Source organism: Leishmania donovani, chromosome 9 (assembly GCF_000227135.1).
Source record: "Leishmania donovani BPK282A1 complete genome, chromosome 9".
In the NCBI taxonomy this organism is placed as follows: Eukaryota; Euglenozoa; class Kinetoplastea; order Trypanosomatida; family Trypanosomatidae; genus Leishmania; species Leishmania donovani.
The window spans coordinates 21151-34827 of record NC_018236.1 but is presented as its reverse complement, the minus strand read 5'-3'; the positions used below and the strand labels follow the sequence as shown (position 1 = coordinate 34827).

The following is a 13677-nucleotide window of genomic DNA, read 5'->3' as shown; positions in this document are numbered from 1 at the left end:
TGTGCCTGTGTGTATGGGGGGGGGGAAGAGGGAGGAGGAGGGAGGTGAGCAGGTAGGCGGGCGAGCGAGCGAGTGTGTATTGGCGTTCAGTGCGGGGTGTGTGAGCATAGTTCGCGCAGACGCATGCGTGCCACTCAGCCCCGGAAATGATAAGAAAGAGAGCCGAAGCTACCCGCCCTTCGTCATTCGTGAGTGCGTTTGGTCGCACCCCCAAATGGCGGAGTATATGTCGGATACGCTTCAACAGAGTGCACGGACACACACGTGCATCTCACTACCTCACTACACCTTGGGTCAGTGCACGCACGCACACAGACACACGAAGAGAAGACGAACACAGAAAGACAGAGCAAGAAAAAACGGGCGAAAGACGTAAGGGGGTGGTGTGGGGTGGGGCAGACGAACTTTGGGCGAGCAGAACACACACACACAAAACAAAACGCGCAATCATCGAGAGGGGGAGGGAAGGAGAACGAGGCTCGAGTGACGCGATAAGGCAGACAGAGACGCTAAAAGAGGCACAGAAAGAAAAACCCTCGAGCTGCTAAACGAGACTACACACAGATACAAAAATACAGCTGAGGAAAAGACCCCCTCCACACACACACACACACACACACGAGTGATGTGCACTTCGAAGTGCGTTTGCGGGGAGGTCGACAGAGACGGAAGAAAGGCCAGGTGAGGTGGTGCGTGATTTCGAATCAAAGGTAGAAAGAAAGAGAGAACGGTACGGACCGGAAACACTTGATGCAGGTTCGGCACCAAATAGAGAAGAGAGAAGCGAGAGAGAGAGAGAGTCGTGAAATCAGCACAGCGAGGGCGACAAAGTGAGGGAAAAGGAAGGCGAGATGCGAGGAGAGTTAGCGGAGGTACCAATATACGTCGGGTCGACGCTGCGAGCGAGGGTTACTTTTTAACAGCCGCGAACAAACACATACGAACACATGTATACACACTGTAGGTGCTGTGGCTATTATTTTTGCTTTCATTTCCCATCTCTGAACAGATGCGAAACATGCAAGAGTAAAAACAAAAGGAGATGAGGGGAGACGGGCGAGGTCTCACAGAAACGGAAATCGCGGCGCAAGCACGGCCCCTGATCGATCGCGGTTCCAACATGAACACAGCTTCCCTTTTTTGAAACAAAGTGCCTGCGTATATACAGGGAGGTGCCGTGTCAGCGTCGGAGGAGATTCGACTCACGCATACGCCTGTCCGTGAGGACGGTGCCGGTGGATATCGTCTTCTTGCCCCTCTTCATTGCAAAAACTAAAAAAAAAAGAAACAAAGATGAGGCAATCGCAGTAAAACAAAATTGGGTTGAGCGTAGATGAAGTCGAAAACTATACAAAAGGAGAACGAGACAAGAGAGGCACGTCTCTTCTCTCTCCCCTCCGTAGCCGCCACCTTCCCCACTTTACGGTGTGCAAGGGGGAGAGAGCGCCGCGTCCCTTTACTTGAAACAGCGATGCCGCAAGGGCTGCAAGAGAGCGTGGATAGAGCGAGATAAAAAAAAAAACAGCAACCAGAAAGACGCGAAGACACAAAATCGAAGATGGATACGCCGACAGAGATAGAGATAGCAAAGACACAAAAGAAGGTAAGACGGGGCGGGGAGGAGGGACGAAAGGAGAAGTCCGATAGACTTAGTACCATGAGAAAAAAGGCGAGAGAGAGAGAGAGAGACAGAGCAACAACTTGATCGACAGCCACCGCACAGGCCAAACGCAACGGCGCCAAAAGAAAAAAGAAAACATAGAAAGAGAGCCAACACAGGCGGGGCCGCATTCCATGAAAGCAGGCAAAGAAAGAAGAAACAGACATAGGTATATGCGCGTGTCTTCTCGCTCAGCACAGATGAGGATGGGGTAGAGAAAAAGCGTGGGGAGACGCGAAAGCGAGGAAGAGTTCGCGGGCGTAAGTGGAAGTCGCAGAAGCCGGATATACATTAGAGACTGTCACTCATGAACGGAGAGGCGGTAGTGGGGGTGGTGAGGGAGAGGGGTGGGGGCAAGCGAGTCGCAGAGTCACCAAACCTATACGAACACGCGCCTATACACACGAGGGGAGAAAGCAGTGAAATGCTGGAAAGGAAGACGCGCGGGGAGCAGGAAGGGAGGGAACGAGGAGGCCGCCGATTGTGTATGAAGGTAGGTATTGGTATGGCTGCGGGCGCGGATGTGTGGTTGGGTGTACTTCCATCTTGCTTCACCGGCGTACATCACCCACCGTTCATCGACAAGCCCTTTGAAAACTGTGGAAAGACACTGCATTTGCGTGGGGGCCGGGTGCTTTACAGAAAGAGAAGGAGGGGGAGCGCACGTACATGGCGTTCTTCACCGTCCGCGCGCGCAGCGGCGACGCCAACGATTCAAGTTAAGCTTTTGGCAAAGCGACACCAGCGAAGGGAGCAAGGCAAAAGAGAAACGAAGGAAGAAGGCCCCCTTTCAGGCAGCTGTTCCTGTGACTCATCCGCCCATCCTTTAGAAGCTCAAAAGGCAGTGCGGGCAGTGATACTGATAGCAACGCGCACAAAGTTCAGCTGGCAAAGCCACATGCGAAGGGAATGGCCGGGAGAGCGGCAATACACGCGGGTGCGAGTAAAACAAACATGGCTTCAAAGGCGTTAAAGCGTGCGTGGCACCCCGAGTGATGCATGCGGTCGACGCCTGCAATCGCGCAAGACACATGCACGAGCATCTGGATGCAGACGATGCGTGCGACCGCCTGCTTGGCCCGCTCGTACATATTAATCCCATGCTCTTCTTCCCATCGTTCGTGCTGCAAGACAACGTTCTGTTACTCCTCGTTGCGAGAATGCACACTGGCTCAACACCACAACTCGGTGATCTGCTGTTAACCTTTGTGTCTTGCGGGACCCCGATGCTTTCACGAGGGGGGGAGAAAAGAGGAAGCGCAAAGGAAAAAGCCACACAAAAAGATGCGCGGCAGAAAATCAACGAAACACGGATGCACATACACGAGCTGAGAGAGGAGGAGGAGCACGTGAGCAAGAGAGAGCGCGCACAATAGCGCGCCCATCTCCACAGTAGGATGGTGTGATAAGCACGAAAAAAAAAAAGGCCGGAGCCCACGGAGACAAGAAAAGCAGAGGAGTGGCAGGGGGAAAAAAGCTGAGGAAGGTCGGTTCACGTACGAAGCCAAATAAGGTAAGGAGAAGCAACACAAAAGACGCAAAAAGGAGACCAAAGAAGAGAGGAACGCTCCTTTATAGAAACAAAGCCGGCAAGAAAGAAAAGCAAGAGGATCAAACATAAAAAGCGAACGAACGCAGCAATGAAAAGTAGAAGAAACACGCACACGCACACGCACAAGAGCAAAAGAGCACAACAACAACAAAGAAAAGTTCACGGAAGAAAAAGAAAGCACGCGCGAAGACGAAAGGAAAAGCGTAAGACAGAAATGGGGTGCGCCGCAGCCAAAAGCAAACAACACAAACAACAGCAAGCACACCGCGTAGGGGAAATGAAGAAACCAGAAGAAAAGGCACACACACACACACAAGCACAGACACAGAAAGAAGAGAATCATCGACCACAATGTACATTTGTTCTGTGTGCTCTTGAAGAGATCGATCCGCCACATTCAAGTGAGGCACACGGGCAGAAGTACGGGAACAGATAATCGACTTTCTTCGGTGCATGTGTAACTTGCGCTGCAAGAGAGAGAAAGACTGAGAGGATGGAGGCGAAAAGGAGAAAACACGGGCGGCGGAGGAGGGGGAGGAGGAGGGAGTGAGGGGGAAAAAAAAAACAGACAGCTGCATAATAGCATCGCACCGTACAAATAACTGCGGTAGGAGAGCAAAAACGTGAAGGAGAAAAACGGTGCACCGGCGTTTCTAACGTGCTGTTTGGGGGGAGGGGAAGGGTCGGCGTCGAGGTGCTTAACCTAAGATCAAGCGCTTACTGGGGAGAAGGGGGGGGGTCAATAGGGAAGAAGATAATTCGTACACGCTTTCCATTCGTACTCAATAACGGAGCCTGCCCTCATCCTCTGTCTCCTGTTTTTCCCCATCTCCCCAGAGTCTCGCATCAGCCTCGGAAGCACTGCTGCAATTCTTACCTCTTGTGATGAAACTCGTTGCCTGAACTTTGCCAAAAAAAAAAAAGCGTATTGCTTTAAAGAGCCGAAAAGCAAAAGAGGTGAACATCCTCAGAGAAAGAACACCGAAAGAGACCAACAAGACACAGACAAAACGCACAAAAAGCACACGCACATGGAGAAGCACACAGGGAGAAAACGGTGGAAGGAAAGAACACACCAAAAAAAGAACGAAATGAGCTTGCTTACCAAATCATCTGTCGTGCCCTTCTTTCCGTTTTCCCCTTTTCGGTGTGTCTTCGATGTGAGCTGACGTTTGCATTCAGTTATCGAAACGAGGCAACATCTGAGAGAGGGAGGGGTAGGGGGGGGGGCGAAAAAACAACCTTTTCACGAATGCGAGGTGAAGAAAAAGTCGGATGCCTTGAACGCATACACGCACGTATCCGAGTCAGTTGGGGGGGGGGGCGTGTCTCTTGTCATTGCTTTTCATTAGGGGCAATTTGATTTGAAAAGGGCCGGAGCTCTTTTTCTTCAACGTGTCCATTCAGCGCTGAAACAGACGTCAAGCTCCACTCTACTCCCCTCGCCCCGTCACAGTCCCGATCGCGTGGTGCGAAGCAGCCGTAGGCACGCGTTGCTTCAATGCCTCGATTGTCACCTGAGCACGGCCCCTGCTTCACACGCTACTCGCGATCCGCTCTCCAGGTTGCCTCACAGCAGCACCTCCCATCACGCTGGCCGCCACCTCGGGCACACCCCTCGGGGTGAAACTCAGGCTCCCGTCACCAGGAGGCAGTGAGGGCCAGCGAGATGCGTTCCAGTCATGTTGGCACTGCGCCCAACATATAAATGATAGAAACGTGCTCGCCGCTGCAGGTCGCTCCGACAAACCGGTATTCAGGATCTGCTCGCCGACATCAGCAGAGACACATCACTGTGACTTCCTCTACGTCGCGGGTACCTGACAGTGTCACCACCAGAGGTGGCTCGGCATTGGCAGGAAGAGAGTGGGAGGGGATGCTGCTCGACTTCCCCACAACGTGGAATACCGGGGCCGGAGATACTGCGCACGGAGGCGTACCCTCTTATCATCATCACGGTGAACGGAGAGACGTGAAAGAAACGCGATGCAACCTGGAATAAGAGCGTAAAACCAAGGGGACAGTGGGAGTGGAAGAGAAAAGGGCACGAGGGAGAGAGAAGGCATCCACCCATAAAACAGCAGTAAGAGACGGTGGAGGCGAAACCAAAGTAGGAGAACAAGGGAGTGAAGTAACAAAGGGAGCATGGAGAAAGGGAAGGGGGAGCAAGTAAGGATCGAAAAGACGCAAGCGAGCAGTGACCGAGATCAAAAACAGCAACAAAAAGATCCAACAACACCAAGACAGGAACTTTGAATCAAAGATGTGCGTATCTTTTGTTAATTCTCGAGTTGGTTGCCTTTTTTGTCATTTTCTCGTTTCATTTTCTCAGTTCCGTTTTTCGCGCGCGTGTGTCTGTTCCGTCGGCGAAAGAGAGACATAAGTCACATGTGCTCGTTTCTTTTAGAGACAAGCGAGTTGGCCCATTCCTCGTCCTCTCACTCTCGAGCACACTATTCGCCACACATCTACAAGTAGTAGAGAATCAGTGAGAGGAGAGAGAAGTCTCAGTTTTCACTAGTAACGTCGTTTGCTTCTTTGTTTGTCCCCCTTTTTCCGCTGTTCTGGCTACGAAACACGCCCACCCACCCACACACACACACATACACTCATGTAAGCACATAAATCTCTATTCACACAAAGGGGCCCAACAGAAGGAGAAGGAGAAAAAAAAACGATGACGGGGGAAGAGGGAAAGGCAGAGAAGATGGAACACGTGTGCTCGTTTGCCTCTGATCAACTGAGTAGAGTATTAGAGAGGCAGAGTCAAAGCTTGTGCTAGCACCGGAAAAAAAAATAAAGAAAAGAAAGGTAGGGTACAAACGCAAAGAGCACAAACAAAGCAGGGTCGACATCTATCTTTTCCTTCGACTGCTTTCATACCCCGCCTCTCATAGATGATAACGGTCGTCACGATGATGGCGGTTGCTGTTGTAGACGGATGCGAGTCTCTGCCTGTGTGCGTATGCTCTACCATTATTTACCGTTGCTTGAGAACAAGAAGAAACGACGAAACACAAAGTGCGAAGCGGATTGCGCAGAAAAGGAGTAAAGCTCCCCGGTACATGCCTCCGCACATGCGTTGTGCGACGAGCACATGCTTCGAGGCAGTAGCAAAGATATACATCCCCAAAACCTCGTACTGCTATAAGGTTACCGGGCGGGTGCACACCCTTATTTTGTGTTACTTTTTGGAGTGCCGTGGGCGTCCCTCCGTGTGCCCCTTTCCGCTTTGAAGGAAAAGAGACCACGCAAGGCACTCAGTTTATACAGGTGCCTCCCCACACGCACACAAAAGTAAACGGAAAAACTGGCGCGTGTGCGGATATGGGGAGGGGGGAGGGAGGGCCGAGCCACGGGACTGTGAGGCACTGAACGAGGAGACGGAGCTAAAAACGAAAAATAACAAAGCCAGCCCGACGCAGATAAACGGGTCCTTTCCCACACCTGCATGCAACGAATTCGCGTCATCGCTTCAAAGCTCGCATCAGTGGGTGATGATTAAGCGACTGCCCTCCTCCTCTACAGTGACACGGTATGCAATTCGAGTGTCCCCATTTGTTTCTTTTTCTCGCGTGGACTCAGCTCGTGCGTGACTAAATGGAAAACTGGTTAGGCTGGACGATATGCTGTCCGTTGGGGAGAAGCACCACGTAGACAGGCTGCTGCTGCTGCACAGCTTGCACAGGCACCTGATGTGACTGCACGTGCGAAAAGTAGGTGGCACCGATGCCACCGTTCTGCTCCTGAAGCACATGGGGATTCATTACGGCGCCATAACTCGGATTAATCGATACGGGGGTCGGATTATGGCTTTGATAGGCTCTTGGAGCAACGATCGCATACGGAGAGGTTGACGGCTGTGCTGCGTACAGGCCGGTGGCGGCCTGCGGAAGAGCTGCCGAGTACATGACATGCTGCGCGGGAGCATCTGGGATTGTGTACTGCAAAACAGACGTGGTGCTGTTGCTCTGCGTCGACGGCGTGCTCCGCGGGCAAACGGGTGTGTGCAACACTTTACTGAACGTCATGGACGCATCGGCGTTGGCGCGACGCACTTGGATTCGCGAGCCATCCACGACACGGCCGTGCAGGCCTTCGATTGCTTTTTCGGCGCTGCTAACCTCACGGAACATGACAAAGCCGTAGCCCTTCGACGCATGCGACTTTTTGGCGCGCATGATACGTGCGGAAACAATACGTCCGTAAGGGGAAAAGAGGTCCTGAAGCTGTTGGTCGTCAAAACTGAGTGGCAGGCTGGCGACGTACACATTTCGACTCTGCTTCAACGTGTCGTCATTGACAAACTGCGCGGCGGGCTGCGGGTGCATCATTGGAGTGTGAAAATCGACTGCAGCGGAATGGCGCACTTGAGTGCTATGGGGAAGAGATGGAGGGGGGCGGGCGAGAACAAAGGGAAACAGAATGGTATATATATATATATGTTTGTGTTTGCTTGTTAAACTGTGTGTATCACAAAAAAGGTAAGCAAGAAATAAACAAGGGACTAGAGGGAGCAAGCAGATGAACCCACAGAGAGAAGGTCAGCTAATGCGAACTGCGTAACGTGCGGGAGAAGCAATGGACGAGAGAAGGGGAGAGGGGGGGGGTTCGGGGTGTAAGAAACAAACCAAGGAAGGAAGCACACACTAGTGAGCCAGAGGCGAAGTGAGGGTGAAAACAAAAAGAAAAAAAAACGCGTCAAACACAGCACGAAAAAAGCAACACCCACACGCACACAAACACACCCACAAAGGAAAGGAGGGGGGGGGGTAGACGAAAAAAGTGGGGGATAAGTTTGTGAGGGCACAGAACTATTACATGAGACCTGGAGAGGGACAACCAAAGGGAAAGTGCAGAGGGTAAGGACGAGAGAGTGTGCGGAGAGACAGGTCGAAAGCGTATTTCAACACACCCACAAAAGGAGAAAACTGGAGCGCGGGAGAAACGGGAAGGTGGTAGGGGTGTGAAAGAAAACACTGAAGGCAGCAGGTACGTAAGTGTGAGCTAGATGCCGGAGCAAGAGAATCACAAGAGCGAAAGCATCGACAGAGAAGGGTGAGAGACGCATAGAGACGAGTGCAAGGCGGAGAAGAGGAACAGAAAGAGAAGGCACCGGCGTATATATATATGTGTATGTGTGCTTGTGCGACTGCTTCCACAGCATCTGATCACGCGGACCTTGTCAGGTCTCCCAGAGCTGCAGGTAGAGGGCTGCAAATACGCATGTCACGGCAAAGAGCCGAAGGGAGAGGCGTGGTCGCTCTTGTACAGAAGCAAGGAGCAGTGCAGTCACAAGATCCCTTCGCGGCGATTCCAGAGGTCAAACAAGAGGGCAGTGTGATACCCTCTTCTTGTTTCCGCCTCCCCCTTGAGCATAGCGGGATTTTCGTTCCAGATCTCTTTGACTTATTCCGCTTCCAGATGAGAGGACGTCAACGAGCACAGGCAACCGTGCATGCGTACTATTCCCTGTCGCTTTTTTTTCTGTTGCGCTCCATTATGATCGTCTGCCCCCTGTGAATCAGTGAGGGAAAAAGTTCATGCTTAATCGTCTGCTGCAACCGCAGCGTCAGGAACCCGAAACGAAGCTATAGAATGGCTGATGTGAGACAAAAACAGGAATCAGACATGAGCGAGCGAGAAATCGGCAGACGGCCGTGCCTCTAACGCGCTATTCAGTCAAATGACAAGGAAAAAAGGTAAGTACGGCGCCACATCTCACTACCGCTTCAGTGCCTTCACCAGTGTGCAATCCTGGGGAAAGTGCCACTGGCCGCAAATGAAGCAGCGAGCCGGGGGGCCGCCCTTGTGATGCGTGCTGTTGTGCGGACAGTACCGCGACACGTGCCCGGTTTCACCACACAGAAAGCAAGACTTGCTCGTCTTGAATGGCTGGTTCTCGGGAACGACGGGCTGGACCGCCGCCGCCTCCGGCACCAGCGGCTCGGTCAACGGCTCCCGGGGCTGACGGCGATCGATAATCGTGAGCCCGCCAGCGCGCCCACCGTCCTCTTTGAGGAGCTTCACGATGGCGCGGACCACCACACTGCTAATCGACTCCCATGTTTTCGACGGGTCGTTAATCTTCTGCGTCAGAGCAGAGTCCAGCTGTGTCTTGAGGTGCGTCAGCAACGTTGCATCTTCCTGGCGGCACTTAAATGCCGTCATCTCGTCCACGCAGAGCTCCTCGTACTTTGCAAGGTACTCCAGATTGCCGCTGCCGAACAGTATTACGTGTAGCGGCGCCACCACCGACACCTCGCGCAGGAACGTTGCCGACGTCTTGACCTTGTCCACGTACACGAGCAGCGGCGACGCAAACGACGTTTCTTTGCTCGCCACACTAGAGGGGTGCACCAGACACTCCGACCCGTCGAAGGTGGTAAACTTCACAGTGTGTCGTCTACTGCAATTGCCACCGCCGACGCTGCGAGACCCGCGCGACATCCGCATCTGTGCGACATTGGGGTACAGTCCAGCGACCAGGCACGCCAAGATGCACCGCGTACTCGTGGAGTTCTCGTTGAAGTGCTGTCCTCCCGCCTCAAATATGCGATCGTCTAGCGTTGTGAAGGGTGGGAAGATGAACTTGCTCGGTGACATATGCGAGCTCGGTGCGCTGTCTAGGAAGCCAGCCTCGTACAGGTAGCGCTCATACTGACGCTTTGTGGACTGAATCTGCTTCAGTGTGGCAGGTGACAAGAAGTAGTCCTCGCATACCTTGCGTGCGGCGGCGGTACCCTTCTGTTGCAGGACCGAAACCCATTTGTTGTAGGCAAACCACGAGGAGAGCTGATCCGAGAGCGTCTCTCCAGCGAACGCGCGCCGCATATTCTCCACCTCGGTGCGAAAATCCACCGATGCAATGAAGGGCGACCTCGTCGCGAGGCAGGCGGCCATGGTGAGCACAGGATCGATGCACTGAAGCAGCGCACCGTGGATGATCATTTTGCCCACACGCACGTCAAGAGGTAGGTTGGCGAGGTGCTGTCCGAGAGAGGTGAGTCGCTTTTCCACGGTCAGCGCGCCAAGCGTCGTCAGTACTTTGACGCTGCTGTGAATCGCGCGTTCCTCGGGAGGTGTCAGCGCCTTCTGCAAGTACTCGACCTCGTCGCCCAGGTGCAGGGCGTAAATCTGCAAAATGAGGCTCTCCAGCGGCACGCGGTGCATCTCGCAGAGCTGGTGATCATCAAAGGCTTCGAACTGCGCCTCGGTGAAAAGGCGAAAGCAGAAGCCCTCCTGCACACGGCCCGCTCGGCCTTGTCGTTGGCGGCAGTTTGCCTTGGAGATGTTCACCGTGACAAGCTCGGACAAGCTTTTGCGGGCATTGTAGCGGTTCTCCTTTGCCTTGCCGGTGTCGATGACGTAGACAGCGTCGTCGATGGTGATTGAGGTTTCCATTATGTTGGTGCCCAGTATCACCTTTCGCTTGCCGGCTGGTGGCCGCCGAAAAACTCCTTGCTGCTCCGACGACCCAAGCGAGCTGTGCAGGTTGTAGAAGAGGCACGACTTGGCGAGGCGGGGGTTGAGCTTCAGCTGCTCTAGGCATCGCTGAATTTCAGCCATGCCAGGGAGAAACACCAGCACTGCGCCTGGCGCACGCAGCTTAGTGTCGATGTATTCCACAATGTACTCGATCAGCTCATAGTTGACCACGTCATAGTTCATGCGCGCAAGTGTGTCGAGTGTCTTGGGCGACGCCCTCACCACCTGTGCGAGCCTGTGCTGCGCCTTCTCCCGCTCCACGTCCTCCTCCACGTCCTCCAAGTCGAGGTTCAGAACATTCTTGCGCGTGTTGCGCCGTCGCGTCTCTTTGTCCCCGCTAATCTTCTCAAACGGCGAGCCCTCCTCAAGGGTGTAGTTGACCTCGGGGATAATTTGCTCCAAGTGCATCACCTTTACTGGAAACGTGCGTCCTGCGATGGAGATGACCGGGGCACCATCGAAGTACCGTGCAAACAGCTCCGAGTCCATCGTGGCACTCATTAGCACCACCTTCAGATCCTGTCGTCGCCGCACCAGATCGCGTAGCAGAATAAGCAGGAAGTCCGTATCCACGCCCCGCTCGTGAATTTCATCCACGACCACATGGCTGACACGACCAAGGTACTTGTCTGTTTGCAGCCGTCGCAGCACAATACCGGTAGTGCAGTAGGTGATTTGTGTCTTCTTGGATACACAGTTCTCTAGGCGAATCGAGTAGCCGACCGTGCCACCGACCGCCTCGTCGCGCTCTTCGGCGACGCGCAGAGCCACGGAGGTGGCGGCAAGACGACGAGGCTGAGTACACACAATATTAGCTGAGCTGCCATGTCCTTCCTCGCACATGAACTCGTACAGGAATTGCGGAATTTGAGTTGTTTTACCGCTACCGGTCTCACCGCCAATAACGACGGCGTTGTGCTTCTGTAAGGCCGCCCGCAGCGTTTCACGGACGCTGTGCGCCGGGAGCGAGTCGCGCGCCTTGCGCAGAGAACCCTCTGTCTTCAGTTTTTCCCACGACGACTTGAGAGTCACGTCGAGGGCGGCATCGGACACTAAGAAGTCGCGGCGCTGCGTCTCCCGACTGGCGCTGGCGGCGTCGACGGTCGCCAACTCGACCTTCTCCGGCATCGAGACCTGAATGAAGCGATCCTCTTCGTCCTCTGCGGCCTCCTCAATGTCTTCCCTGTTGGCCACACGGTTGCCGGTGAGAGCACCAAGGAATGCTTTGCGCTGCTGCTGCACCGCAGACCTTTCCTTTGCGGCCGCGTCCCTATCCAGCGGCGGCGTCGACGAGGCCGGCCGCACTTCCTTCATTGATGACACCGCGCCGTGAATGGCGGAGATAAGTACCATCAGACACCCACCACCCACGAACCCATTTATTGCCTGCACGGCTGCATCCATTATGGCGCGTCTGTCGACGGCCGAAATGTCTTTCGTGCACGACGGCGCCACGACAAGACTTGGCAGCGACTCGGGTGAGCTTCTGCGGAGCGGCTGCACGTAAATCGCCGGCGGCTCTGTCGGATAATAGTCCGGGAAGCGTACGACTACGAGCAGCTGCTTTTCATAAGAGGTGCAAAAGCCGAAGTACAGTTCGCGTTCGTTTGTGTCCTCGTCGTCAAAGTGCTTGCGACCAAGAAAACTGTCGCTGAAGAGACTCTCAATCGTTGCAATCTCGTTCTCTAGAATTGCATCGCCCTCTTCGGGACTCACCTTGTCGTCGCTCTTCTCCCGCGAGAACCAGGTCATGCAGTTGAAAAGTTCGAAACAGCTGCAGACCAGAAACGACTGAAAAGGTCCGGCCTCATCCAGAAGCTCCGTTACATCGCTAAAGGTAGGCACCTCAGCCGCCTGAGCGAGGTCCGTCAGGTACTGCGTGACAAGGTCTCGCGGAAAACCCAAGCCCTCATAAAGCCGCTGCAGGATTTCAGAAGGCATAAGGGGTGCATTGCGCTGAAACGTGACGCGAGAGGAGATTTTGGCATCAAAGTGCTTCTCAGATACTGGCACGCTGCCTCCCGTGGCAGCGTGATGAAGTACATCGATGATGAGGTCTCTGCCGGCGTTGGTAATCATCGACGGGGTTGCCTTCGCGGATGCGCCGGCAGGTGCGGCCGCTCGCCCTCGGCCGCCGCGGCCTGGATTTGGTGGTTTCCGCTGTCGGTTGGGTCCCATTGCGTCACAGGCTTCTTCCTGACGCCGTGAGAGGTTTGCCGATGCTTTTCTGCTGGCCTATGTGCGGGTGGAGGTGTGCGTGTGCGCGCGCGTGTGGATACAGTTGCAGCACGGCAAGGCCACGGTTGCTGCGTGCGAGTGAAAGCTGGCGAGACTTTCGGTGCTCGGTAAAAACGGAGCACAATGACGCAGCGAATAGTGTTCTAAACAAAGATAATCAGAGGAGGAAAACACGAGATGCAAATCAGTGGGAAAGGGGTTGCCGAATAAGGCTGCAGAAGAAGGTGGCGGTCGAGTAGCATGGCAAGGGCGGAGGGACACAAAGCGTGCCTCAGCCAAACGGGGGAGAAGAACAGAGAGCATCTACAGGCGTTCGCGAAGAAAAGGAGGTGTACCACAACGGCTGAGTGGCAGACTAATAAGCAGCCGACGGCACTGAGTGCGATGAGTTGTGTCGTCGGTGACGTGGCACAGGCGCGTCGTGGCGCGTTTCACGGCCCCCTCACGGCACGTGCTCGCGTGTGGCTCCACGCAGTATCCTTCCAGCGCAGCACACTTGCTTTTTCACCTACTGTCGCTATGCTGCCTGTGTCGCATGTCGCGGTGTCGTAATTCGTGATGCGGCTATTTTATTGTTTCATTGGTCGTTGAGAGGCTAAAAACGCTCACAGAAGCTCTGTTGCGAGCTTGGCACATTGCTTTGCTCGTCTACTTTTGTTATTGTTGTATCTGCAAACAAACGCATGCGCACACTCTGTCACGGCTGCACTTGCCCCGCCGCTTTTTTCTCCTGTCTTCA

General features: G+C 54.1%; 2 protein-coding genes across 2 annotated transcripts; both read right to left on the bottom strand.

The window, feature by feature from the left end:
* Positions 1–6808: 6808 nt before the first annotated feature.
* Positions 6809–7546, bottom strand: LDBPK_090100 (RNA-binding protein 5-like protein; the record flags this gene model as incomplete). Its single annotated transcript, XM_003858641.1, has 1 exon — positions 6809–7546. The coding sequence occupies one exon, from the start codon at positions 7544–7546 to the stop codon at positions 6809–6811; it is 738 nt and encodes a 245-aa protein (XP_003858689.1).
* A 1390-nt stretch (positions 7547–8936) lies between these two features.
* Positions 8937–12641, bottom strand: LDBPK_090090 (RNA helicase, putative; the record flags this gene model as incomplete). The annotated part of the gene is made up of 1 exon (XM_003858640.1): positions 8937–12641. The coding sequence occupies one exon, from the start codon at positions 12639–12641 to the stop codon at positions 8937–8939; it is 3705 nt and encodes a 1234-aa protein (XP_003858688.1).
* Positions 12642–13677: the final 1036 nt, after the last annotated feature.